General features: G+C 44.3%; 1 protein-coding gene across 1 annotated transcript in view; it reads left to right on the top strand.

Annotated features, from left to right (window-relative positions):
- The window catches only part of LOC126248518 (protein OPI10 homolog), a 77,526-nt gene that overhangs the window by 27,772 nt on the left and 24,433 nt on the right, over positions 1 to 25,321 (top strand). Inside the window, exon 2 of the mRNA XM_049949567.1 lies at positions 14,461 to 14,590. Coding sequence (XP_049805524.1) covers positions 14,461 to 14,590 — 130 coding nt within the window. The remainder of the gene's footprint in view (positions 1 to 14,460; positions 14,591 to 25,321) is intronic.

The following is a 25,321-nucleotide window of genomic DNA, read 5'->3' as shown; positions in this document are numbered from 1 at the left end:
CGGCGTCTCGACTCTATCCACCACCGTGGATTACGTTTAGCGTCTGGAGCTTTTTACACTAGCCCTGTGGAAAGCCTTTATGCTGAGACTGCTGAACCTCCGCTGTCCAATCGGCGAGCGGTCCTTCTGAGCCGTTATGCTAGCCATCTGTCTTCCATGCCTGCTAATCCAGCCCATGACCCTTTTTTCGACGCCTCCTTTGATGTAGGGTATGCAGGCCGCTCCTCCTCCCTACTACCCCCGGGAGTCCGCTTCCGTCAACTGCTCCATTCTCTTTCCTTCCACTTTCCTAAAACCTTCTTGACAACTTGGGGTACAGCACCGCCTTGGCTCCGTCCCCGGATCTGTCTGCTCCGTGATCTTTGTCAATTTCCCAAGGAAGGTACACCTTCACTTGTTTATCGTCGGGCATTTGCTGCTCTATGTGCACAAATGACGGACGCCACCTTTATTTACACCGACGGCTCGAAAACATCGTTGGGTGTAGGGAGTGCCTATATTGTTGGCGACGCCCCAAATCACTTTCGGCTTCCCGACCAGTGTTCGGTTTATACTGCGGAGCTTTTCGCTGTTCTCCAGGCTGTCCACTACATCCGCCGCCATCAGTGTATACAGTACGTAATCTGCTCGGATTCTCTCAGCTCTCTCCTCAGTCTCCAAGCTCTTTATCCTGTGCACCCTCTGGTCCACCGGATTCAGGACTGTCTGCGCTCGCTCCACCTGGGGGGCATCTCGGTGGCGTTCCTCTGGCTCCCGGGACACGCTGGTATCTGTGGGAATGAGGCGGCCGATATAGCGGCCAAGGCTGCAGTCTCTCTTCCTCGGCCAGCTATTCAGTCGCTTCCCTTCACCGATCTACAGAGCGGTTTATGTCGCAAAGTTGCTCATTTGTGGCTTGAACATTGGTCAACACTTCCCCGAAATAAATTGCGGGAAGTGAAAGCCCTTCCTTGCGCTTGGACCTCTTCCTCCCGAACACGTCGTCGGGAGGAGGTGATTTTAGCTAGACTCCGGCTAGGGCACTGTCTTTTTAGCCATCGACATCTTTTAAGCGGCGATCCTCCCCCACTCTGTCCCCACTGCTCTCAGCTGTGGACGGTAAGACACCTTTTAATTGAATGCCCCTATTTTAATCCGTTACGCTCCCGTCTCCAGCTATCGCCTGATCTATCGTCGATTTTAGCAGATGACACGCGCTCAGCCGACCGCATTCTCCAGTTTATTAGCGACAGTGAAATGACGTCAGTCATTTGAAGTTTTATCGGGGACCATCAACCCCTCTCTGTAGTGGACTTTTAAGCCTTGTTTCTGCTTTTAGTGTCTCCAATTATTTGAGTTTCGTTCCCATTTTTGCTGTTTTCCATTTTCAGTTTTTATTATTTCCTCAGTCACGGACCGGGCGCTAATGACCATAGCAGTTTTGCGCCCTAAAACCACAAACAAAAAAAAAAAAAAAACAAAAAAAAACCAGGGATTCAGCTGCTGACTCTTGATGACAGAAGATACGTGTCTTCTGAACATGGGACAGAGCACACACTTCGGGACTGCTATAGAGCTGTTCTTCACCATTGATGTGATACACTTTCTTGTCCTTGCCTTCACTTCCCAGTGTAACATAGTTGAAATTTGCTGATCTGTTTACATGTATTACACAGAGTAACTTCCATTCCTGGACATGCTAATCAACTGGATGGCACACTAGGATACAGTCTATATCGTAAATGAGCACATGCAGATTTTTACTTGCACACCTCTAGCTGTCGTGCCCCCTCAGAACAAGAAGGCATCCTCAGTACGCTCATGGACAGATCTTGTGAAATTTCTGACCAAGACAATTTAGTGGTAGAGTTGCAGTACCTGCAGACAGTTTTCCAGAAGAATGGTTACAACCACCACTGGATCCAGCGTACCATAAAACTGAAGGAGCCTGGGAAGAGGAAGGAGAGAAACGTGCTGCAATGCCATTTATCCCATACATTGCTAATATATTGATGAAAATTGGGAGGATATGCTTGAAATATAATGTTGTGTGTATTTTGCCTGCCGCTCAAGATGAAAGCCTCGTTGAGATCTTCAAAGGATTTTAAGAGCTAGGAGTTTACCACATCCCGTGCCAATGTTGGAAAATGTTCATAGGTCAGATGATCTGTCCTGCGGAGGAAAGATGTGGAGATAACCCAGATAAAGAACCAGCAAAGCCAGCTGTTCCAGAGCACTGAATCTCCAAAGGTCCATCATCAGATGGAGCCTCCCTGTGAACGAGTGCCACACTGTGCTATCCAAGCAATGTCTGCACTGCCTAACATCTGCCTATCTAACGTAAACAACTCACAGCCAGAAGAAGTGTGTCAGTGAGCTGCAGTAGGGAACTTCTGTGCTCGTCCCTTCTGTGTCATCTCTCCTAAGCTTACGTGCAGTGGTGTAAATACGTAGCAGCTTGGAGAGCAGTGCCATTAGGCACCAGAAAAATTGACCATAAGGATTGCTACTCTGTCTCTTTTCACGTAAAGACTTTACTCTGTTTTAAATAGGTTTTACCATTTAATGACCTGTATTCTATTTTCACATTTTATGAATAACTCATTGAAATTTGATTGTAATATGTGTCATATTTTATGGTTTTTGTGATTGAAGAATGTCTTACAGAGGATGTGCATGTAGTGCAAAGAATAGGGGAGGAGGAGGAGGAGATTAGTGTTTAACGTCCCATCGACAACGAGGTCATTAGAGACGGAGCGCAAGCTCCGGAGAGGGAAGGATGGGGAAGGAAATCGGTCATGCATTTGCCTGAAGCGATTTAGGGAAATCACAGAAAACCTAAATCAGGATGGCCGGAGACGGGATTGAACCGTCGTCCTCCCGAATGCGAGTCCAGTGTGCTAACCACTGCGCCACCTCGCTCGGTGTAATAGGGGAGGAAAAGTATACTCAGTTGTATATATATAATTCCCTGATTTCTAGTTTTATGTTTAGTACACAGTGCAAGAACACTTGTTCACCAAATGCTGCCTGTAGGCACAAACCATTTGCATTTTTATAGCACTTTACTAAGCTCACAAGTAGACAAAGTGAAAATATTTGTACTTGTTTTAGGTCTCAATATAAACTTTTCTTTTCTCTATTATGGCATATAAAGATGGTGATTGTATGCCAAAACCTGTTATGATTATGTTAAAAGAAAGCGATTGTGTCAAAAATAAAAAATAAAACTTTGTAATAAGTCAATAGCCATCTCCTCAAATGGAATGTCCTTCTTTTTCTTTAATGCTGGCATTTATCACTCGCCTATCACCCAAATATAAACTGTAACTAATTTTGAGTGACTATTAATTTTAATATCGTCATGTTAGTCCTGATTAATACTCTCCATATTATATAATTTGACAGAGTATTTTTAAATAATTTAGTACAAAATGTGAGGGATTGGTTAAGACATTCATTTATTATGGCACATTACTGTAATCTGATCACATTACTTGTATTGCTTCACATGCATAAAGTTTGCCTGAGTTGTTGTAGGAGTAACAATATCCTGTAAAGTCAATGGCATGACATTTAACTAAGGCCTTAAGCAGATAAAATTATATAAGAAATTTGCTTGTATAACCAAAAAATTGCCAGAAAAAGCTGAGGATGGAAAAAATAATTTTCCTAGCTAAACAGTTTCAGGCGCATATACTTTGGCATGAACCAGTGTCATATCATAAGTACTCCCAGCATAGTTTTGTGTCTCTTTATAATATAAACAAGCAGTGTTTACTAATGGGTCTAACTAGGAGGAGAGGGACTTCTCAATCATTTCCCTGGTCATGTCCTAACTCTTTTGTGGGCTGTGGGGCATATACTTACCAGTAACTGTATATTTTTACTGCATTTATGGGAATATGTTGTACCATTTTTGTATTCTCCTGGAATCTAGTGGTAGTCTGCTGCACCATCTGTAGTTTCTATTTGTTGTAAGATACAGCTTTTATGGCCATGGCACCTATACAGCCCATTAAATAATATTGTTTTAACGGCCATTGGGAAGTATGCTTACCACCAAATTGGTTTCTCCAAAGGCTTGGCAAGTATACTTACCACCAAATTCATATGTCCTTTGAATGCCTTTGGAAACATACTTACCGCCAACTTAGTGATTTTAGAAATCTTTTGGGAATGTAACTTACATACCACTTCTGGCTATGCCTGATATCTTGTGGTAGTTCACTGTACCAAATGTTTAAACAATCAGTTTTTGTTTGCCGTGAGATCGCTATTCTTGTCGGAAAAAAATGCTTTGTTTCTACAGTGGGAAATACACTTACCACCAATATAACAGCTCCCAAAATAGCTTTGCAAGGTATACATGCCACCATAGTTTTTTGGCATACATACCACCAAAGTTTTTGGCCCTAAATCACAAAAATAAAATTATCAAAAAATATAGTCTGGTTATCACAATTGTAATAAGATAAAAAAATCAACTTTGCTGAGTTGCTTTAAAAAATCCAGCAAAAAGGTCTGTCTGACCAGTTAATGGTTTTCAGGCAAACCTGAAGGCATTGGAGCAGGTGAATTATCATCCAAGAAAGAATTTCATAATATGCTCCAATTGAGTTGTGACTGAAGGAACAGTTTTCCCTCAGTGCCCTCCAAGTGATTCAACAAATATATCCTTCAGAGAGAACCATCCAGCTAATTCAGGACTTGCTTCTCCTGCTACCAAAGCAAGAGTAGGAAGCAGCTTGGTATCAGGGCATATCAGAATCCAGGGAAATGAGAAAGATAGCATAACAGCCACAGAATGTACTGTGAAATGTTTTATCATTTCTTTGCAATATGTCACCGTATTGTTGACCCAGATTGTGCGCCAATGAAATGATGAATGGCTGGACATAAGAGACAGTAAACTGTGACTGGTAAAATCAATGGTCCGACTGTGATATTCCCCCTTCCGGTCATGCAAGAGAGGGAAAGTATTGTGCTTTGTCCTCGGACCCATGACTACTTACACCAGTAGAGGACCCACCTTTTCATGGTGTGTCTGGCTTGTACGTTTCAGTATTCTATTGTAAATTCTGATGTGATGGCAGAAGTATATTTAAGTGGGGAGCTGCTTTCCATTTTAGTTTACTGTGAGATATGTGTGATACACATTTTAAGAGTTTGTGGCCTTTCTGGACTCCATCCTCAATGTTGTGGTTGGAGACTTTAATATATTGCATAGTGACTGGCTCATTCTTTTTTAGTTTAGTGCTTAGCTATAGTATTTTAGTCTCTCCACTATCAACTTCTTCTCTTACGTGATATTTTAAGAACTGGTGTAGTCTGCAGTTTCATGGTAACTATTTGCCGGCCGCGGTAGTCTAGCGGTTCTGGCGCTGCAGTCCGGAACCGCGGGACTGCTACGGTCGCAGGTTCGAATCCTGCCTCGGGCATGGATGTGTGTGATGTCCTTAGGTTAGTTAGGTTTAAGTAGTTCTAAGTTCTAGGGGACTTATGACCTAAGATGTTGAGTCCCATAGTGCTCAGAGCCATTTGAACCATGGTAACTATTTACATCTCTCTTTATACCATGTTTTACTGCAATTGTGTAATTTTTTAATTTGTCAACAAATAGGTAATCTTCAGATATTTGAAAGATCTCCTATCAGATTTATCTAATGGCAACTTATCTGTTTTGGAAGATTGAATGAGTTTGGTGGTGCCATGGTAAGGAACTGGCCTCACATTTTGTAGGATAGCAGTTCAAAGCTCTATCCAGTCATCCAGATTTAAGTCTTCCACAGTTTCCATAAATTGCGTAAGACAAATGCCAGGATGGTTCCTTTGAAAAAAAACATTGCCAATTTCTTTTCCCACACATCTCCAATATGTGCTCCATTGCTAAATGACCTCAGTGTTGATTGGATATTAAATCCTAATCTTTCCTCTCTGGTTCCTTTTGTTAAGTTTATGTTGTGTCTGACATCCTCCCTAAACTGTTAGGATTAAAGGGAAGATATTAATGTGCAGTATAATGACCAGTTTATTCATTTTTATCAGTCAACCTGCCAGTTACTTTCATCTTATCTCTTGTCTCATACCACCAGCACCACCACCACCACTTCCACATGAGAAACTTTCTGTTTGACCAACATAAGTAGACTAAAAAGTTGTAATAAATGTGAGAACATGACTTAGCTCCGGAGGCTATTGAAGGGTGGAAAAAAATACTGCATTTTTGTCACAACTAAAAGGTATAAAATTTTATGCCACGTTTGAGAAGAATGGGGCAGTGTGTGATGTGAAAAAAGAATAATACTTTATGGATAAGAACCAAAAAAAATGTTGTCATGTTTTCTTTTGGTCCCAATAGAAACACTTGTTAGAGCAGCTAAGCTGTGGAAGTAACAAGCTGGGGCAGTGAAACCACAGAAGCAAGAGACAACAGAGCTGGAAGGAGGTCATCGACCGCACAGCTGGTGAATAAGTGCCAAAGTAGATTGGTAGAACAAACAAAAACTGGAAACAAACCAAAGTTGGCATGAGCCATCTCCATAGTATCAAGAGAGAATTCCAAAAGCATAGTCCACAATGATAGTATTGTATGGAACTGGGGACATAGCAACGATGGAGAGGCTTTGTGCCCATTGTAGCCCTCAGTGGTTCACAACCCCATAACAAGCTACAGCAGTCCACTCAACCCATTGCCGCCCCACACCGAACCCAGGGTTATTGTGCGGTTCGGCCCCCAGTGGACCCCCCTGGGAACGTCTCACACCAGACGAGTGTAACCCCTGTTTGCATAGTAGAGTAATTATGGTGAACGCGTAAGTGGAGAAAGTTTTTGTGCAGCAATCACCAACATAGTGTAACTGAGGCGGAATAAGGGGAACCAGCCCGCATTCGCCAAGGCAGATGGAAAACCATCCACAGACTGGCCGGCACAGTGGACCTGGACACTAATCTGCCGGGCGAATTCGTGCCGGGGACCGGCACACCTCCCCGCCCAGAAAGCAGTGCATTAGACCACACGGCTAACCGGACAGGCAGCCACAATGATAATGCCAGGTTGCTCTACTGTACTATTATGACACTTGATCAGTAGTTTCATAGGAAGACAACACATAATGACTTGGCAAGATTGGACATTAAAGCTGCTTACCAGAGGCCATACATTCCTAGCAGTGGCTCATTATAGGATATGTCAAGCATACCTACTGCTGGTGTCTCGTGCGGACATGATTTGAAGGTGCTGACTCAGATATAGCTAAAGTATCTATCTACCTCCTAATCATTATCAGTATTGTAAGATACTAAATCCCTACCCCCACCCCCCTCTCCCCCCCTTTAATCAGCATGTAGCGCCAAAAATGGCTGTATATGTGGAGTGAGTGGAATGGCATCAGTATCTTCAAACATTACTTCCTGTAGCATTTATTAGCACAGCTCGATCTTTTGCTTTTAAATGATGGTTCCTCCACACACTTTAGCGTGGCGCATGGCACGTACTCCGCCATCGACCTTTCGATCTGCAGCCCTAGCCTCTTACCGTCTGTCCAATGGAGAGTGCATGACGACCTGTGTGGTAGTGACCACTTTCCGATCTTTCTGTCACTGCCACAGTGTCAGTCTTCTCTGCGCCCTTGCAGGTGGGCTATGAATAAGGCTGACTGGGACTTGTTTTCCTCCACTGCCGCTATTGAGCCTCTCTCTAGTGATGACATTGATGCGGTGGTTCAATCGGTCACCACCGGCATCGTTACTGCCGCCAAATCTGCCATTCCCCGTTCTTCTGGGTCCCCTCAGCGGCGTACTGTGCCTTGGTGGTCGCCTGAGATCGCTGCAGTGATTAAAGATCGCCGGCGGGCGCTCCAGCGTCACAAGCGACATCCCTGCATTGAACACCTCATCGCCTTCAAACGGCTGCATGCGCGGGCCCACCGCCTTATCCGCCAAAGCAAGCAGGAGTGCTGGGAGCGGTATGTGTCCACCATTGGCCTCCATGTCTCTCCATCGCAGGTCTGAGCCAAGATCCGACGCCTCTACGGCTATCGGACCCCTGTCAGCGTCCCTGCTCTCTCACTGAATGGAGCAGTTTGTACAGACTCCGATGAAATTGCCAACAGCTTGGCAGAGCATTTTGCTCTTAGTTCCGCTTCTTCCAATTACCCACTGGCCTTCCGCTCCATTAAAGAGTGGATGGAACGTCGGAGCCTTTCTTTTCGCACCCACCATTCTGAATCCTACAATGCTCCATTCAGTGAGTGGGAATTTCACAGTGCCCTTGCTGCTTGCCCTGATACCGCTCCTGGGCCAGATCGCATTCACTGTCAGATGCTGAAACACCTTTCAGTGGACTGCAAGCGACGCCTCCTCGACCTTTACAACCGTCTCTGGGTCGAGGGTGAGTTTCCATCGCAATGGCGGGAAAGCATTGTCATCCCCGTTTTGAAACCAGGCAAGAGTCCTTTGGAAGTGGACAGCTACCGCCCCATTAGCCTCACCAAAGTTCTTTGCAAGCTTCTCGAACGGATGGTGAGCCGGCACTTGAATTGGGAACTGGAGTCTCGGGGCCTTCTGGCTCCGTCTCAGGGTGGGTTCCGTAAAGGCCGCTCCGCCACCGACAATCTGGTGAGTCTGGAGTCGGCCATCCATACTGCCTTTGCCCACTGTCAGCACCTGGTCGCTGTCTTTTTCGACATGCAGAAGGCATACGATACGACATGGCGTCATCACATACTTTCTACGCTTCACGGATGGGGTCTTCGGGGCCCTCTGCCGATATTTATCCGAAATTTTCTGTCGTATCGTCCCTTCCGCGTGCATGTCGTGGCCTCTCATAGTTCCTCCCGAGTCCAGGAGAACGGGGTACCACAGGGATCTGTCCTCAGTGTCTGTCTCTGTTTTTAATTGCAATAAACGGGCTTGCTACAGCAGTGGGAGATTCTGTCTCCGCTTCCCTGTATGCTGACGACTTCTGCCTGTACTACAGCTCTACTGGCATTGCAGCTGTTGAACATCTGCTACAGGGCGCTATCCGCAAGGTGCAGTCTTGGGCTGTAGTGCATGGTTTTCAGTTTTCGGCTGCCAAGACCCGCGTTATGCATTTCTGCCGGTGCCGAACAGTCCATCCTGAGCCGCGGCTTTATCTTGCCGACGAATTCCTTGCTGTGGTGGAGACTCACAGGTTTTTGGGTGTAGTTTTTGATGCCCGGCTGACTTGGCTGCCTCATATTCGGCAGCTTAAACAGGCGTGTTGGGGGCATCTAAATGCTCTGAGATGCTTGAGCCACACCTGCTGGGGCGCCGACCGATCTACCCTGATATGGCTCTACCAGGCGTTAATCCAGTCTCGTCTGGATTATGGGAGCCAGGCTTATGGCTCAGCATCCCCATCTGCGCTGCGGGTACTGGACCCAATCCTACACAGCGGCATACGCCTTGCCACTGGTGCTTTTCGGACCAGCCCAGTGGACAGCATACTTGCGGAGGCAAGTGTCCCTCCATTGCGGTTCAGGCGCCAAACTTTATTGGCCGCTTATGCTGCCCATGTTTTTAGCTTGCCCGGGCATCCAAACTGTCGTCTCCTGTTCCCGCGATCGGTCGTCCATCTGCCAGAACGTCGGCCCCAGTCAGGTTGTACGATCGCGGTCCGCGTCCGAGAGCTTCTCTCCGGGCTTGGGGCTTTACCTCTTCCGCCTCCTTTCCGGGCACCTCTGTGTACACCCCCATGGTGTATGCCTCGCCCTCTCCTTCGGCTGGAATTGGCACAGGGCCTGAAGGACTCAGTCCCTCCGGAGGCCTTCCGCCGCCGCTTTCTTTCCCTCCTTGCAATGTATCAGGGCTCTGGCATTGCGTACACTGACGGTTCGATGGTTGCTGGTCGTGTCGGTTATGCACTTACTCTAGGGGACCATTCCGAACAATGTTCATTGCCGGCTGGCTGCAGCATTTACACTGCTGAGCTGGTCGCCATCTTTCGTACCCTAGAGTATATTTGCTCCTGCTCAGGTGAGTCCTTCGTGATCTGTAGCGATTCCCTGAGCGGTTTACGAGCTCTCGACCAGTGTTTTCCTCGTTCTCGTCTGGTGATGGCTATCCAGGAGTCCCTGCATACTCTTGCACGTTGCGGCCGCTCTGTGGTCTTTGTTTGGACCCCGGGCCATGTTGGGATACCCGGAAATGAAAATGTTGACCGCCTGGCGAAAGCGGCCACCATTACACCATCTCTGGACATTGGCCTCCCGGAGACTGATTTGAGGGCAGTCCTCCGCTGACACATTTCCTCCCTTTGGGACACTGAAAGGCACGGTCTGGCCACCCATAACAAACTTCGTGCCGTCAAGGAGACGACGACTGTGTGGCACTCCTCCTTGCGCGTCTCTCGCAAGGAGTCTGTCGTCCTCTGCCGACTGCGCATTGGACACACTCGGCTGACGCACGGCCACTTATTGAGCCGTGAGGACCCACCTCTGTGTCGCTGCGGCTCCGTTTTATCTGTGGTCCACATTTTATTGGAGTGTCCGCTTTTAGCTGTGCTCAGGCAGACATTTGCGCTGCCTGATACGCTCCCTGCCCTTTTATCTGATGACCCTGCTATGGCTGGCTTAGTTTTACGTTTTATTTGGGCAGGGGGTTTTTATCGTCTCATCTGAGTGTTTGTTATGTCCTTTTGTGTTGATTCTGGCCTTTGGTCTACGATTTTAGTCTGCGTTTTTAATGTGTTTCCCGGTGGTTGGCTTTTCTTTTTTTGTTTCTATGGTCGGCCAATCACCGTCACACTCTGTGTTATTTTAATTTGTTTTGTCTGATCTCTGTCGGAGTATTTCTTGTCCTGTGTCGTCTGACGTCTTTCCTGTTGTTCGTTTTTATTCTCTTTGGGTGGTTTTAATTTTTTTTGTAAAAAGGGACCGATGACTGTCGCAGTCTGGTCCCTTTAATCCCACAAACCAACCAACCAACCTTACTTCCTGTGTTTGGAGGCAGGACTACCTGGTTGTCGATGTAGGTGCATGTGCTGGGCCTTGCTGGCCCAGTGGTTGCAAATCACTGTTCAACCCTACATGTGGAGCAGCTGATGCCTGGAGAGTCTAGGATGGAGAACAGAGCTACAGCTCCATTGTTACCCATATTTGCTCCACCACTCGTTTCGTGGGTCATTTTGGCTCTCAGCAGAGTAGGAGGTTGTAGCTCGTGTAAGGCAAGCACATTCGGGTGGCTGGTGTCTGGGGGCAGGGAGGGCCTACACCTGCCACCTGAGCTATTTGTGTGTCTGGCATCCTGTGTGTGTCCATTGCCAACTAGTTGTGGCCACAGCTGGCTCCTGTGACACAGCAACTACTGCCATTGGCCCACAAGTGGAAAGCTGGCTCCCCTCTGAGATCGGTCACAACACCTTGAATCCACTCAATTGAAGTTGTGAGTCCAGCACAGTTGTAGGTTGCATGTGGGTGGGAGCTCCAGGCTTGCTGTGTGGGGTATAGAAGGTCAAATAATGTATAGGGTCTGCACCTGTCCGGAATTTTGGCTGGGCTTTGTATGTTGATGGAGGTGGATCTATAGGTGGCCAGGAACATGAAATGTCCTGACCCTCCACTTTGCCCTGGAATTACATGCTAGGTGATAAGGGTGAAGTGTATGTGTGCTCCATGCTTCTGCACTGCAGAACTGTTGAGATGTGGAAACTACAAACTGAGAGGCATTGTTGGACAAATTATGTGGTGGTGCACCCCCTATTGCCGAAATTTAGGACAATGGTCAAATCGTGCCAGACGCTGAAGTGCTGGACATTTGTGCCATGTACGGAAACTTGTAGAGTGTATCAACCACAAGCATCCACATCGCTTCTTGAAAGTGGGCTGTAAAATCTTTGTGACATTACCAAGTGGACGTGTGAAACAACTGGAGAATGTGTGGGTGGATTGAGGGCAGAATAACAACATTCTTCTTCTGTCATTGTTAGTATAACAGCATCATGAATTGATGGAATAAGTAAATGAAGCTTCTGTATTGTGAATCGGTGCCTTTTTGTTGGTGTTCTGGCCATCCTCCCTTTATTGGCAACATTATCCTATGGAGTACTGATTCCTGGACAGTGTCTGTAGCTACATCATTTGCAGTGGTTAGTGATTCATCCAAAACCTGATGCTGCTTGTTGCTGAGTGCAAAACATAATGTCTCACATGCATCTGACGATGATGATGATGATGATGATGATGATGATGATGATGATGATGTTTGGCTGTGGGTTGCTCAACTGCTCGGTTATCAGCACCCGTACAAAGTCCCAACCTTTGCTCAGTCCGATCTCACCACTTTCATGAATGATGATGAAATGATGAGGACGACACAAACACCCTTTCATCTCCTGACCCCGCAAGGAATCGAACCCGGGACCCCATGCTTGGGTAGTGAGAACACGACTGCAAGACCATGAGCTGTGGACTGCTGAGGTAGAGGGCACATTGTTGAAAGCATAGCACTGATACTTCTGGGAGTTTGGGACTGCTTATGACTAGTGCAAAAGTTTTTCCAAATCACTAAATGGAATTACTATGGTTGCTAATGCTACATGGTCATCGCTTTGGAACCCAAATAAAGTAAAAATGTCAAGTCCAAATAGGTACATTAGTTGTTGCCCGTGAACTAACTACCAGCTATGTTAGTGTGTGAGGTACTTTCTTGTAAATTATTGGCACCTTAATTTGTCCTCTTAGTGTTATCCCCTGGTCAGTGCAGAATGCCCTGATGCCTCTCTGCTTTGTGGTACCAAGATGCTAGCTAGGATGCCACATTTATGGCTCACGTTGTACTTCATGCCATAATATGGACACTGTAAATTTTCATGTTTGGTGTAGCATTTGGGGCAGATGTATATAACTTAATACCATGGGATCGAAAGGCAGTGAAATGGGGAGTGACTATGACATGTAATAGATGCTGATGTTCAACAATGAGTTATATGCTCCCTTACAGGAGCATCTACCAATGCAAATGGGCAATGGACAAATTCTTGGCTGCTTTGTAATATACTGGTGAACTGAAAATTAATTAAATCTGAGGATGGTTACTATGAATGTGTGTCATTACTTGACTGACAACATTGGCTACTCTACAAAGTACTTACATCAATCCTGTTTTGAAACATTTGATGAGTAGAAGCGGCTACTTCGAATGCTTGCACTGTTGGTAAAGACCTCTTCAAGTGATGGGTCCGAAAATGCTAAATCTTTCATCTCAACCTGTTTGTCTAGCATTAATCTGACAATTACACCAGGAATTACAGATATTGCATAAGACACATTGCAACATGCACATACAAAATTGCACTGGCATTATAAGCCTTGCAATTTTTTGACCTACATTGCATAGGATGAACGTGGCTGTTTTGTATGTTGTTTGAATTTGAACTGTAATTTGACTTTAGCAATGTAATGTTTAGTCAGTAACTCACAGACAACAGAAAATTCTAGCATTCTGGAATCAACTAGAGTGTATAAACTTTGATCAGTTTGTATAAATGACTACTGGAATACAGTAATATAACACAGTGATGAACTGAATCAGAAATAGCAATTGTCTTGGTGGTGGTGGTGGTGGTGGTGCTGCTGCTGCTGCTTCTGCTTCTGCTTCTGCTTCTGCTGCGTTAGTTGAAACAGTTGTTGCTACTGTTGGAACTGCTGTTGTGACTATTCCAACTGCTGTTTCCACAATGCAGAAAATTATGGATCCATCATAACCAGTTCTGCATGCCGACAATGTTCCTTGTTGTCAAGTTTTCAGTCAGTCACGATAGAAAAACTTGCTTGTGGTGACTGTCTTTGATCAGCGAAGCTGCGGAAGTTACAAGCCAAAGTGATGAAATAGCACTAGTGTGAGACACTGGAGTTGGAGGCAGTCCAGCCAGCAATTGCAGTGCTGAAGTAGACTGATAAAAGAATCAAAAATCAGAAACAAGCCAAAGTCATTACAAGCCAGGTTTGTAGTACCAAGAGAGAATTCTTAAAGCATAGTTAAAGATGATAATGCTGGTTACTTCTACTGGTGGTGTTATGGTGTATTAGGACACGTTCATTGTATCTGCCACTGGCACCTCGTGTGTAAGTGATTGGAAGGTGCCAACTCAGATACTTTTAAAGTTTCTGTATCCATGTTTATATGGCATCGGTGAATATAGACCATCCTACTACAAATATCCTCGAGTAATCTTAATTGTTTATAGTATCACTTGTGTAAGTCAGATGTCAGTAAATTTTAAAACAAAGAAAATGATGGCCTACATTTCCAGATTGCTTCGTACTCTGAATTCTGCTGCCTTAGATACAGATGTGTGCTACTACAGACAGAGTGGCAGAGCTGATGATCATTTTTATAGATGCAGCTGTTGCAACCTGTGGGAAATTTGTACTATTAGTTTTTTTTAGCTGTTGTCGTTAATATTGTGAATTTGTGAATAAATTTGAATTATGGATAACAATTTCTTTTATGTTGCAGGTGCAAACAGATTTTCAACAGTGTGACCAAACAAAATTTGCAACAACTATTACAGATGCAGATTCAATCAATCATGTTGTGGTTTTTCTAACAGGAGTCCAATCCTTTCCACCAGGAACTGGTGGTTTAGGTAAATTTGCTTATTGAATATTTAATGAACTGAAATTATCAATCAAATTTTTATTTGTTATTGAGGCAGTTGCTGGATTTGAAAATGACATATAGTATGTTCCTAAGTTTCTTACAACACAAAATAATGAAACACCTGAGTGATATATATATGTATATGTCATATGTGTATATGTAAAAGTAATGGACCACAGTCACTTTGTAGCAGTAGGGTTATTCAGCATGTAAATCACACATTTTTAAGTAATGTACTAGTTGTAACAATTTGCTCTCAAATCTTATGTTTTGCAATTTTGATTTGTGGATTCAGATAATAACTGCTCTCTCACATTTCCTTGGCATGGTTGATTAATGATGTGCTTTTGGGGATCCAGCAGAATTGTTCATTCCACAGCTCGACTGAACACCCAAAGCATGTCATTAATCAACTGTACCAAGAAAACCTAATACACTATAACTTCACTCTGTGGTGAGGACATGTTCCACAACTTACACAATGTGGATAAGGTCTACCAGAAGGAATGTTGGCTTCTCAGTACTCTGATTTTTTTGACGAGATGTCAAGATGAACAAGTTATACCTGTGTTCGCCAAAACCAGATTATCATATTAACACACCAGTGGCCAATAGGATTATGTACCATGCAAGCCTGGTATTGGTACAAGAGAGAATTTGTGACACCTGACAAATGCTAGATATCATTTCAAAAGAGCTCCTTTATCTCCATCTTTGTGTGTCAGCTACACTGTCTGCAGATTCTCGGAATAATTGGACAATATGACATGATCACAATCAGAGTCGATGCCAGAAAGTAAAATTTGTTCACTTGCACAAAAAGCCAAGACAGGAAGCAAGGGGCTGTTCAGTAATTTATCTCACTGATCAACATTACGAAATTTCAATCACCAACTTTCTCTTCCAAATGCGAAAATATTTTGTTGACACCCACCTACATAGGGAGAAATTGATCATCATAATAAAATAAAAGAAATCAGAGCTCAAACGGAAAGATTTAGGTGTTCCTTTTTCCCACGTACCATTCGAGAGTGGAATGGTAGAGAAGTAGTATGAAAATGGTCCGATGAACCCTCTGCCAGGCACTTAAGTGTGAATTGCAGAGTAACCATGTAGATGTAGGTCAGGATGAGGATATAGTTATCCCTTGCGGAAGAACAAGGTTTTGAGTGCCCTTAAGAAATGCTACCAGTAACAGATTACATCAGCTCCCTGCAGCATGTTGTAACTTTGCTCCCATTGGAAACAGCTGAAGAGGTTCACCACGAAACCTGTAGAGCATTTACCAAAGCTCCACTGATTAGAGCCAGCATCTCCAAGAAAGAAGTAGCAGTTGGAAATCTGTGGGAGGACAAAGCAACTGTACTTCTGCTACCTGACAAGGGCTGTGGTTGTAACGTTATGAGTGCACTAGATTAAGAAGATTTTCAGTCTTTTAAATGACATAATCTACAGTAAAATGTTGATTTTATGAATAAAATTAAAAGGCAGCTGATGTCTCTTCACAGTGTGCCAGGCATGCCACATAACATTATTAAGGGTCTTAATACAGAAACACCTATACTGCCACAACCGTATGGCTTTCCTAAGGTAAACAAGGAGTCATTTCTCAAAGACCCATTATTACTAATATTGATGCACCAACAAACCAATATGTGAAACACATTTGTATCAAATGTGTGGGGAAGTGTGAACACCACATTTGCAGCTCACACACTATGAACACCACCTCCATCCATCGTTGTATGAGGATATGGTTAGGTCAGTTTCTATATGTTCTCCCTCTTAACAAGAGTCCCACTTTCTCAATCCTTGGAATTATTTGTGGAGAAGTTTGACAATTGTTCCACTAAAATACTGAGGCAAGTTCTTACATCAGCTTATTTCCTGTTTGACAGAAAATCCGAAATCGATGTTAACTAATTGATGGTGTGACGATGGATAGTCTGTTATCATATGTCATAGTCCTCCTAAATGTGGACCACTTTGAAGCAAACACACTAGAATGTGTCAAGTTCGAGCCAATGTGTTTCAATTGATGTGTGAACAACACATTTGTGGTGTAGACACATGAAGCGAACAAACTTGAAGAGTTCCTGTAAAATTTAAGCACTATCCATCCTAATAGACAATTCATAATGGAACTTGTAGAAAAAAAATTAGAGCTATCTTGCCTTGATGCATTAGTTAAGAGAAGGTGTTATAACTTCAAGTTGAGCAAATATATTTCAAGGAAGACGCTATACGTGAAAGTCACAGATCAAGTAAACACAGTAAGACGTGTGTACACTTTAACAGTCAAATCATAACTGAGTCCGAGTCTAGCGGCCGCTGGCTGGCTGGCCACTTAGGTGGCGCTGCTTCTGCATGGCTGGCAGACAGCGCTGCATGTAGAGGACGCGCGTAACTGCGCGGCGGCACTTTGAAAGATCGGCGAGTCACAACACTTTTCCCCTCCTTTGAAGTTTTTGCACAGTTCTTGATGGAGGTGGCTTGTAGATTGATAACGTCCATAGGTGTTGTTTGACTGGCTGTAAAGTCTCAAGGAGGAGGCTTCCCGTACGGACGGAAGTGTCCTCAATGATAACAGGTCGAGATGACAGGAGACGTGGGGGGTCGAATCTGCTTGGGCCCCGTGTACCAATCGGCCCGTTGCGGCAAATTCGGTTGTTATAACAGGAGACATGGGCAATGTGTCCGCGTCTGTAGGAGAAGGAGTCAAGTAGAGTTGCTCCGACAGATGATGGTCAACTGGTTCCTGCATGGGCACGTCTCCTGGTGGCGTCAGTTCTTGTGCTGGCACCGATATGATGATGATGAGAGGACTGCATTGTGAGTAGTGAGAGATTCCAGTATCCCGAGCGTCAGGTAAAGCCGAAGGTGGTGTAGCGGCATCCGGAACAGGCGTTGCCGGCACATGAGGCCGAAGCTGGTCCGAATGACACACTGCAACACACGTGTCCATCTGGATTTCATACAGGCGTCGGTCACGGTGTCGTAAGATGTGGCCAGGACTTCATTTTGGCTGCCTGCCATATCCCTGTACCCATACAAGGTCGTCAGTGGTGAACCGGCCAAGTGAAGGCACCCGCAGCCATGAGGTGGAAGGCCGCAGAAGATGAAGTAGCGTGCAGGGCTGTCGGCCATGTAAGAGCTCAGCCGGGCTGTGGTCGCCCATGGGGGTGGAACGGTAAGAAGCCAGAAATTGGAGAAGTGCATCAGCAGCAGCAGAAGAATTCAGGAGTTGCCTCATCTGAACCTTAAATGTGCGGACCACTCGTTCAGCCTCACCGTTTAACTGTGGATGGAACGGAGGGGCCATGACATGCATGATGCCGTGACGGGCACAAAAATCCGCAAAATCGGAAGAGGCAAATTGCGGACCATTATCAGTAACGAGAGTAGAGGGAAGGCCTTCCAAAGAGAAAATGCGAGCTAGAGCATTGGTGGTTGCCACGGTGGTAGGCGACGTGCAACGGACAATGAAAGGAAAGTTAGAATAGGCGTCAATAATGAGAAGCCAATAAGTACCTAAAAAAGGACCCGCGAAGTCAGCATGAATACGCTCCCAGGGCTTCTCAGGCGAAGGCCACGGTGCCGCAGGCAGTGACCATGTGTGCAATTTCAGAGTCGATGCCAGGCCAGTACACATGTCGGCGCGCCAGAGATTTTGTGCGAGAGACACCCCAGTGCCCTTGGTGAAGGAGGCGCAAGACCAATGCACGCAAAGACGCAGGTACCACAACACGGGGCGAAGCATTTTCGGTGGAAAGAAGAATAACACCATCCCTAGCCATGAGTCGGTAACGCAAAGCATAGTAGTTCCGCAACGGATCAGAAGTATTAGCAGACGGACGATCTGGCCAACACTTCTGAATACAGCGTAACACCCGGGAGAGGGTAGGGTCAGAACCCGTAGCAGCCGCCAGCCGGTCCCCGGTGATGGGGAACCCGTCCACAACCCGCTGCTCGGCAACATCCAGGTGAAAACACAAAAGTTCGTCCCTATCGAATGCCAGATCAGGACTCATGGGAAGGTGAGACAGTGCATCAGCATTCACATGTTGAGCCGTCTGCTGAAAATGAATCTCATAATTGAAACGAGACAAGTAAATAGCCCAACGCTGGAGGCGGTGTGCAGCCTTGTCGGGAAGTGACGTTGATGGATGAAACAAGGAAACAAGTGGTTTGTGATCCATAAGAAAATGACATTTGGATCCATAGAGAAGAGCACCAAATTTATGAAGAGCATAAATAATGGCCAAAGCTTCTTTTTAAATTTGAGAATACTTTTGTTGGGCATCCGTGAGTGTTTTGGTGGCATAAGCAATGGGTTGTTCAGAACCGTCAGAAAAACGGTGCGCAAGTACTGCACCAACCCCGTATTGAGAGACGTCCGTGGCAAGAACAAGATGTTGGCCAGGTCGATAAGTAGCCATGCATGGGGCCTGTTTCAGCATAGTCTTCAATTTCTGGAAAGCCACATCGCATGACGTGGACCAGTGAAAAGGCACATTTTTATGCAACAGGCGATGCAATGGCTGAGCCACCGAAGCAACAGACGGTAAAAACTTCTGATAGTATGCTATTTTCCCCAAGAAGGCCTGCAGTTCCTTAACAGATGTAGGGCGAGGAAGGGCATTGATCACAGCAACAGTGTGTTGAAGCGGATGAATAGCATCCCGAGAGAGTTGAAACCCCAAGTACGTGATAGATGCCTGAAAAAATTTTGATTTCTGAAGATTACACTTACGACCGGCAGTCTGTAAGACATGAAAAAGTGTGCGGAGATTTTGGAGATGTTTGTCAGTGGTGGAGCCAGTGACAACAATGTCGTCCTGGTAATTTATACACCCAGGGGCAGTGAGCAATAATTGTTCCAGGAATCGCTGAAAGAACCCCGAATGGCAATCGTTGGTATTGATAGAGGCCGAAAGGCGTGTTAAGGACCAGAAACTGCCGGGAAGCAGCGTCGAGAGGAAGTTGATGGTAAGCTTCTGACAGGTCAAGTTTAGAAAAAGACTGGCCTCCATCAAGTTTAGTGAACAATTCTTCAGGTCGAGGCATAGGGTAAGTGTCGATAAGGCATTGAGCATTTACAGTGGCTTCGAAATCGCCACAGAGATGAATATCACCATTTGGCTTAGCAATGACAACGACAAGAGAGGACCACTCACTGGAAGTAACAGGAAGCAAGACCCCTGAAGCAGTGAGACAATCCATCTCCCGTTTGCGTTTGACCTGATCACGGAGGGCCACAGGAATGGGCCGAGACTGAAAAAACTTAGGCCGAGCAGTGGGTTTGAGCATGATATGAGCTTCAAAGTTGTTTGCACAGCCCAACCCAGGAGAAAAAAGGGACAAAAATGTTGTCGACAAGGAATCCAGTTGAGCATAAGGAATAGCATCAGAGATGATATTGACAGAGTCATCTATGGAGAATCCAAAAACGCGAAAGGCATCGAAACCAAAAAGATTCTCTGCATTACTATGGTCGACCACAAATATGGGAACAGTGTGAACGACAGATTTGTAACATACCTCAGCATCAAATTGTCCCAAGAGAGAAATTTTCTGTTTATTGTTAAGTCCGTAATTGCCTAATGACAGGTGACAGGATTGGAGAACCCAACTGAAGATACGTCTGAGAATTGATGATAGTGGCAGCAGAACCAGTACCCACCTGCATGCAGACATCTCAACCACATATTTGGACAGTGAGGTTAACTTCCCAGATACGTCTGAGAATTGATGATAGTGGCAGCAGAACCAGTACCCACCTGCATGCGGACATCTCAACCACATATTTGGACAGTGAGGAATAACTTCCCTGAAAGGGAATAAGTACAATTGACAGACGACACAGAATAAGAATCAGCTTCATGTTCATGAACATCATGTATGCGGTCGGATTTGCAAACGGATGACACATGACCCTTTTTTTTGCATTTGTGACACATGGCCCAATGTTGTGGACAATCTTCTCGTGAATGTTTCGTAAAACACCGCGGACATGAAGGAAGTTGCCGTGGGTTTTGCTGCAGTTTCTTACAGGTTTGTTTACGGTTAGGCCGAGGCTGCGCTTGGGAGTGTACTGCGGCCACGTCGGCCGGCGGGGACACACCACACGCTTCGTCAACATCGCACAGAGGTTGTATTTCCCCGACGTCGCCCCATGCCTGTATTTGCGCTCCAGCGGCGCGAGAAATTTCAAAAGACTGAGCGATGGATAGGACTTCATCTAGAGTCGGATTTGCCAACTGAAGGACACGTTGCCTAACTTCTTTGTCGGGCGCCGATTGGATAATAGCATCCCGTACCATGGAATCGGCGTAGGATTCTTTGTGAACTTCAGTAACAAATTGACACTTTCTACTGAGGCCGTGAAGTTCTGCAGCCCAAGCGCGATAGGATTGATTCTGTTGTTTTTGACAACAATAAAAGGCAACACGAGAGGCTACCACATGCGTATGCTTTTGAAAATAGACGGACAGAAGTGAGCACATTTGAGCAGAGGACAAAGACGCAGGATCTTTCAAAGGAGCCAATTGTGACAACAACCGATGCATTTGAGGAGAAATCCATGAAAGGAACTGAGACTTACATGTTTGTCCATCCACGACATGAAATGCTAAGAAGTGCTGTCGAAGACGTTTTTCGTAATCAGACCAGTCTTCCGCCGTCTCGTCGTAAGGAGGAAAAGGAGGTAGAGACGACGACGAGAGACGCCCCGCATTTGATGCCGCGACGAAATCACGAATCGCATTTGTGAGAAGCATGTGCTGTTCTATGAGACCTTGCAATAGTTGCTCTAAAGTAGCCATGGAAACGTGGGTCAACGATGGAAAAGATAAATCACTACCTCGCCGCCAATTATAACTTCAAGTTGAACAAATATATTTCAAGGAAGACGCAATACGTGAAAGTCACAGATCAAGTAAACAGAGTAAGACATGTGTACACTTTAACAGTCAAATCATAACTGAGTCCGAGTCTTGTGGCTGCTGGCTAGCTGGCCACTGCTTCATGCCTGGCAGACAGCGCCGCATGTAGAGGACGCGCGTAACTGCGCGCCGGCACTTTGAAAGATCGGCGACTCACAACAGAAGGGTGGACTGATCCCTGGATCACAATGTATATAGAATACTTACACACACTGACTTTTATCTTCACACCTCAGACCATCAACATTCTTCATGAAAAATTTCATACTAAAGACTCTGGACCATAGAGCTTGAATGCTGTCAGAAAAGGACAGCCTCATTAAAGAATTACAGTACTTACAAATAGTGTTCAGAAGAACTGGTTACTTAGATCGAGGAACTGAGTGTATGATGCAGTCAAAATCAACAATGCCTGATGCAGAGATTGAGAAAGAAAATGAAAAGCCAGGATTGATTATCTGCCTTATGTTGGCTCAATCTCAAGAAAGATCAGTAAACTCCTATGGAAATATGACATTCACTGTATTTTGTTCCCAATAACAATGGTAAAAAGTCTTCTGTGGAATATCAAAGATTATCTGGGTTTCCAAAATCTAGGTGTAGTACCACAGTCCATGTGAATCTTGCCTATCTTTTGTAGGGTAGACCATTAGAACAATTGAAGAAAGGTAATAAACATTATAAGAGCAGTATTATTGTGGTGCAAACACCAAGTTTCTAGGACAGCTTAATGAAGGAGCCTGTCAAAATAAATATGCCAGGAAACACAATAAACAAAGACATAGGTTTCAATTTAAGTAAGACATAGGATTCATCACTCAATTTATTAAGATCTTACTGTCCATATCATTTGACAGATGTGGAAATGCTGAGAGAACTTATATTTCACAGAATAACAGCACGGGATCCAAATAACAAATAAGCACCACAAGGCATAGTTTGACTGGAAGATGACCTCTGCTAACACCTGAAGAAGAAAACTAAGTCAGTTGTTGAAATTTGTGCTGGAAATGATATCAATAACTTAGCTTAACAATCAAAAGCACACTGAGTGAGTGACTGACTGAAATTTGTGACAAAAAAGATTTTTGTAATTGTTACAGTTGCCAAAAGAATGAAACATCTGAATAATCACTGATGAACGATTTTGTGTGTTGACTTGAGTGTTGTATTCATTTCTTTGCATTTTACTTTAGAAGTGGAAGGTGTTACTAAATGTTGACAATAGAAATAGTATTCTTACCATTGCTTTTACACTGAATGATTATACCATCAACTTTGGGGATAGTGAATCAGTCATGAACTCCCTTACATTGAAGTAAGACCAGGAAACAAAGGAAAGTATAAATTGTAATGCATTGTTAAAAAACTTCAAAAATCTGATCTTTCAGTATAAGAAGTTTATTCTGAACATCACAAAATAGTTACATTATGTAATTCGCATTACTAGGTGACACACATGCACAAATTATGTATCAGAGAGAGATGGACTTTCCATGAGTTAAAGGATATTTGTGAGCTTGAAAGAATGGAGGCTGTTACTGGACACCCAAACTAGATTGCTCAAAATTATTTCAGAAGGAAAATAAAATAACTGCACTCCAGTCAACTTTACAGGACTCCCAGTATACGAAGCATGATCAAAAAGAAACGGATTTTTTTGTTTTTCATAAAGAATCTTTATTTATTCATCAGCATCAACTTTGTCCCCATCAAAGTATTCTCCGCCAGATGTAATACACTGGTGCCAGAGCTTTTCACCATCTTGGAAGCACTTCTGGTACTCACTTTTCTTTATGGTGCTTAGCTCCTTCAGAGATCCTGTTTCTTTCTCATTACTGATGGCGAAATGACAGCCTTTCATGGTTTTCTTCAGCCGTGGGAATAGTAAGAACTCACTGGGGCAATTTCTGGTGAATACGGTGGCTTAAGCAACATGACAGCATTGTTTTTTACCAAAAAATCATGAAAAAGCATTGAGATGTGAGCAGGAGCATTATTGTGATGTGATTTCCCTGATTGGTTTTGCCACAACTCTTAGTCATTTTCTTCAGATTGCTTCACATAAATGGCACATAATTCTTAGGTAATATTCCTTATTGGCTGTATGATCATAAGGCAGGAACTTGTAATGCACTAGCCCTTAAAAGAGAAGAACATTCGAACCTTCATGTGTGATCAAACTTTTAAATTTTATTTTGGTCTTTGCTCTTCGGGTGATTTGCTTTGAGCCATTCAGATGACTGGGTCTTGTTTTTTTTTGCCAAAAAATCATGAACAGGCGTTGAGGTGTGAGCGAGGATGTTATCGTGATGCAATTTCCGCGAGTGGTTTTGCCACAGTTCTAGTCATTTTCTTCAAATTGGTTCACTCAAATGGCACATACCTCCCAGGTAGTATTGTAGGTAGTATTCTTTATCGATCATATGACTGTAAGGCAGGAACTCGTAATGCACTAGCCCACTGTAATCAAAGAAAACAGTGAGAAGAACCTTCACATGTGTTCAAACTGGTCTCTGCCTCCCCTAAAAAAAAAAATGGTTCAAATGGCTCTGAGCACTATGGGACTCAACTGCTGTGGTCATAAGTCCCCTAGAACTTAGAACTACTTAAACCTAACTAACCTAAGGACAGCACACAACACCCAGCCATCATGAGGCAGAGAAAATCCCTGACCCCGCCGGGAATCGAACCCGGGCGTGGGAAGCGAGAACGCTACCGCACGACCACGAGATGCGGGCTCTGCCTCCCCTCCTTCCAGACAGTTTCCATTGGGATGACTGTGCTTTGCTATCAACATATCAACATTGTACTCATATATCCATGATTTGTCACCTGTTATAACTTTCTTTTGAAGTTGAGCATCATTGTCAGCTTCATTCAGCAATTCCTGAGCGATATCTATGCGACATCTTTTAGGCCAAAATTCAACAATTTCGGAACAAACTTTTGTACATCATCAGCAACTTCTCTTATGTGACTCAGTGACTTTCCAGAACCATTTTCTTTAATTCTTCCGCATTTTTGTCAGTAATTGATATGCTAGGGCATCCAGGGCACTCGCCATCTTCAACATCTTTTCTACCCTCGTTGAAATGTTTATGTCATTTGTAACGTTTCTCTTACTCGTAGTAGATTCACCAAAAGCCACAGTCAACATATTGAATTCCATGCTGCACTTTATTTCATTTTTCAAGCAAAATTTAATGCAAATTCATTGATCCATCTTTTTTGAAAGAAAAAATTTGCCAAGCACTTGAAAACATGTATAACCTTTTTGAATTTCGACAGTAAGCTAAATATTCAAAATGTCTGAAAAAGCAAACATACATGAGGAACATGCATACCAGCAAGATAAATGGAAAAAATGTTGAAAATCGGATGTATAAAGCCCATGAAATTAAAAAAATCCCATGACTTTTTTATCACACCTCGTACGTCTCAGACGTTATGATGAGGCAAGTACAAATGTTGAAACAGGTCCTTATATGTTGAACTCCTTGCAGACCTGTAGCACACTACTGATTAACAGCTAAGCAGATTGGTCAAGAAAAAGGAAGATATGATAGTGAAAGGATAAATTTAAAGTAGTGCCTGTTGATTTAAAGTAGTGCCTGTTGTGGCACTTCTTTAACTCGTGCGTCTCATCACAGCTGTCATGCTAGGTCCTTTTCTTCATTGTCATTACTGTTATCTGTTTGGAATATGCTGAACCTTTTCACAGCCCGCCCACATGTTGCCAAGGATGTTTCAGTTATGCTGCTGAGGTTAGC

Source organism: Schistocerca nitens, chromosome 3, assembly GCF_023898315.1.
Source record: "Schistocerca nitens isolate TAMUIC-IGC-003100 chromosome 3, iqSchNite1.1, whole genome shotgun sequence".
NCBI lineage: Eukaryota > Metazoa > Arthropoda > Insecta > Orthoptera > Acrididae > Schistocerca > Schistocerca nitens.
This window is presented reverse-complemented; position numbering and strand designations above follow the sequence as displayed.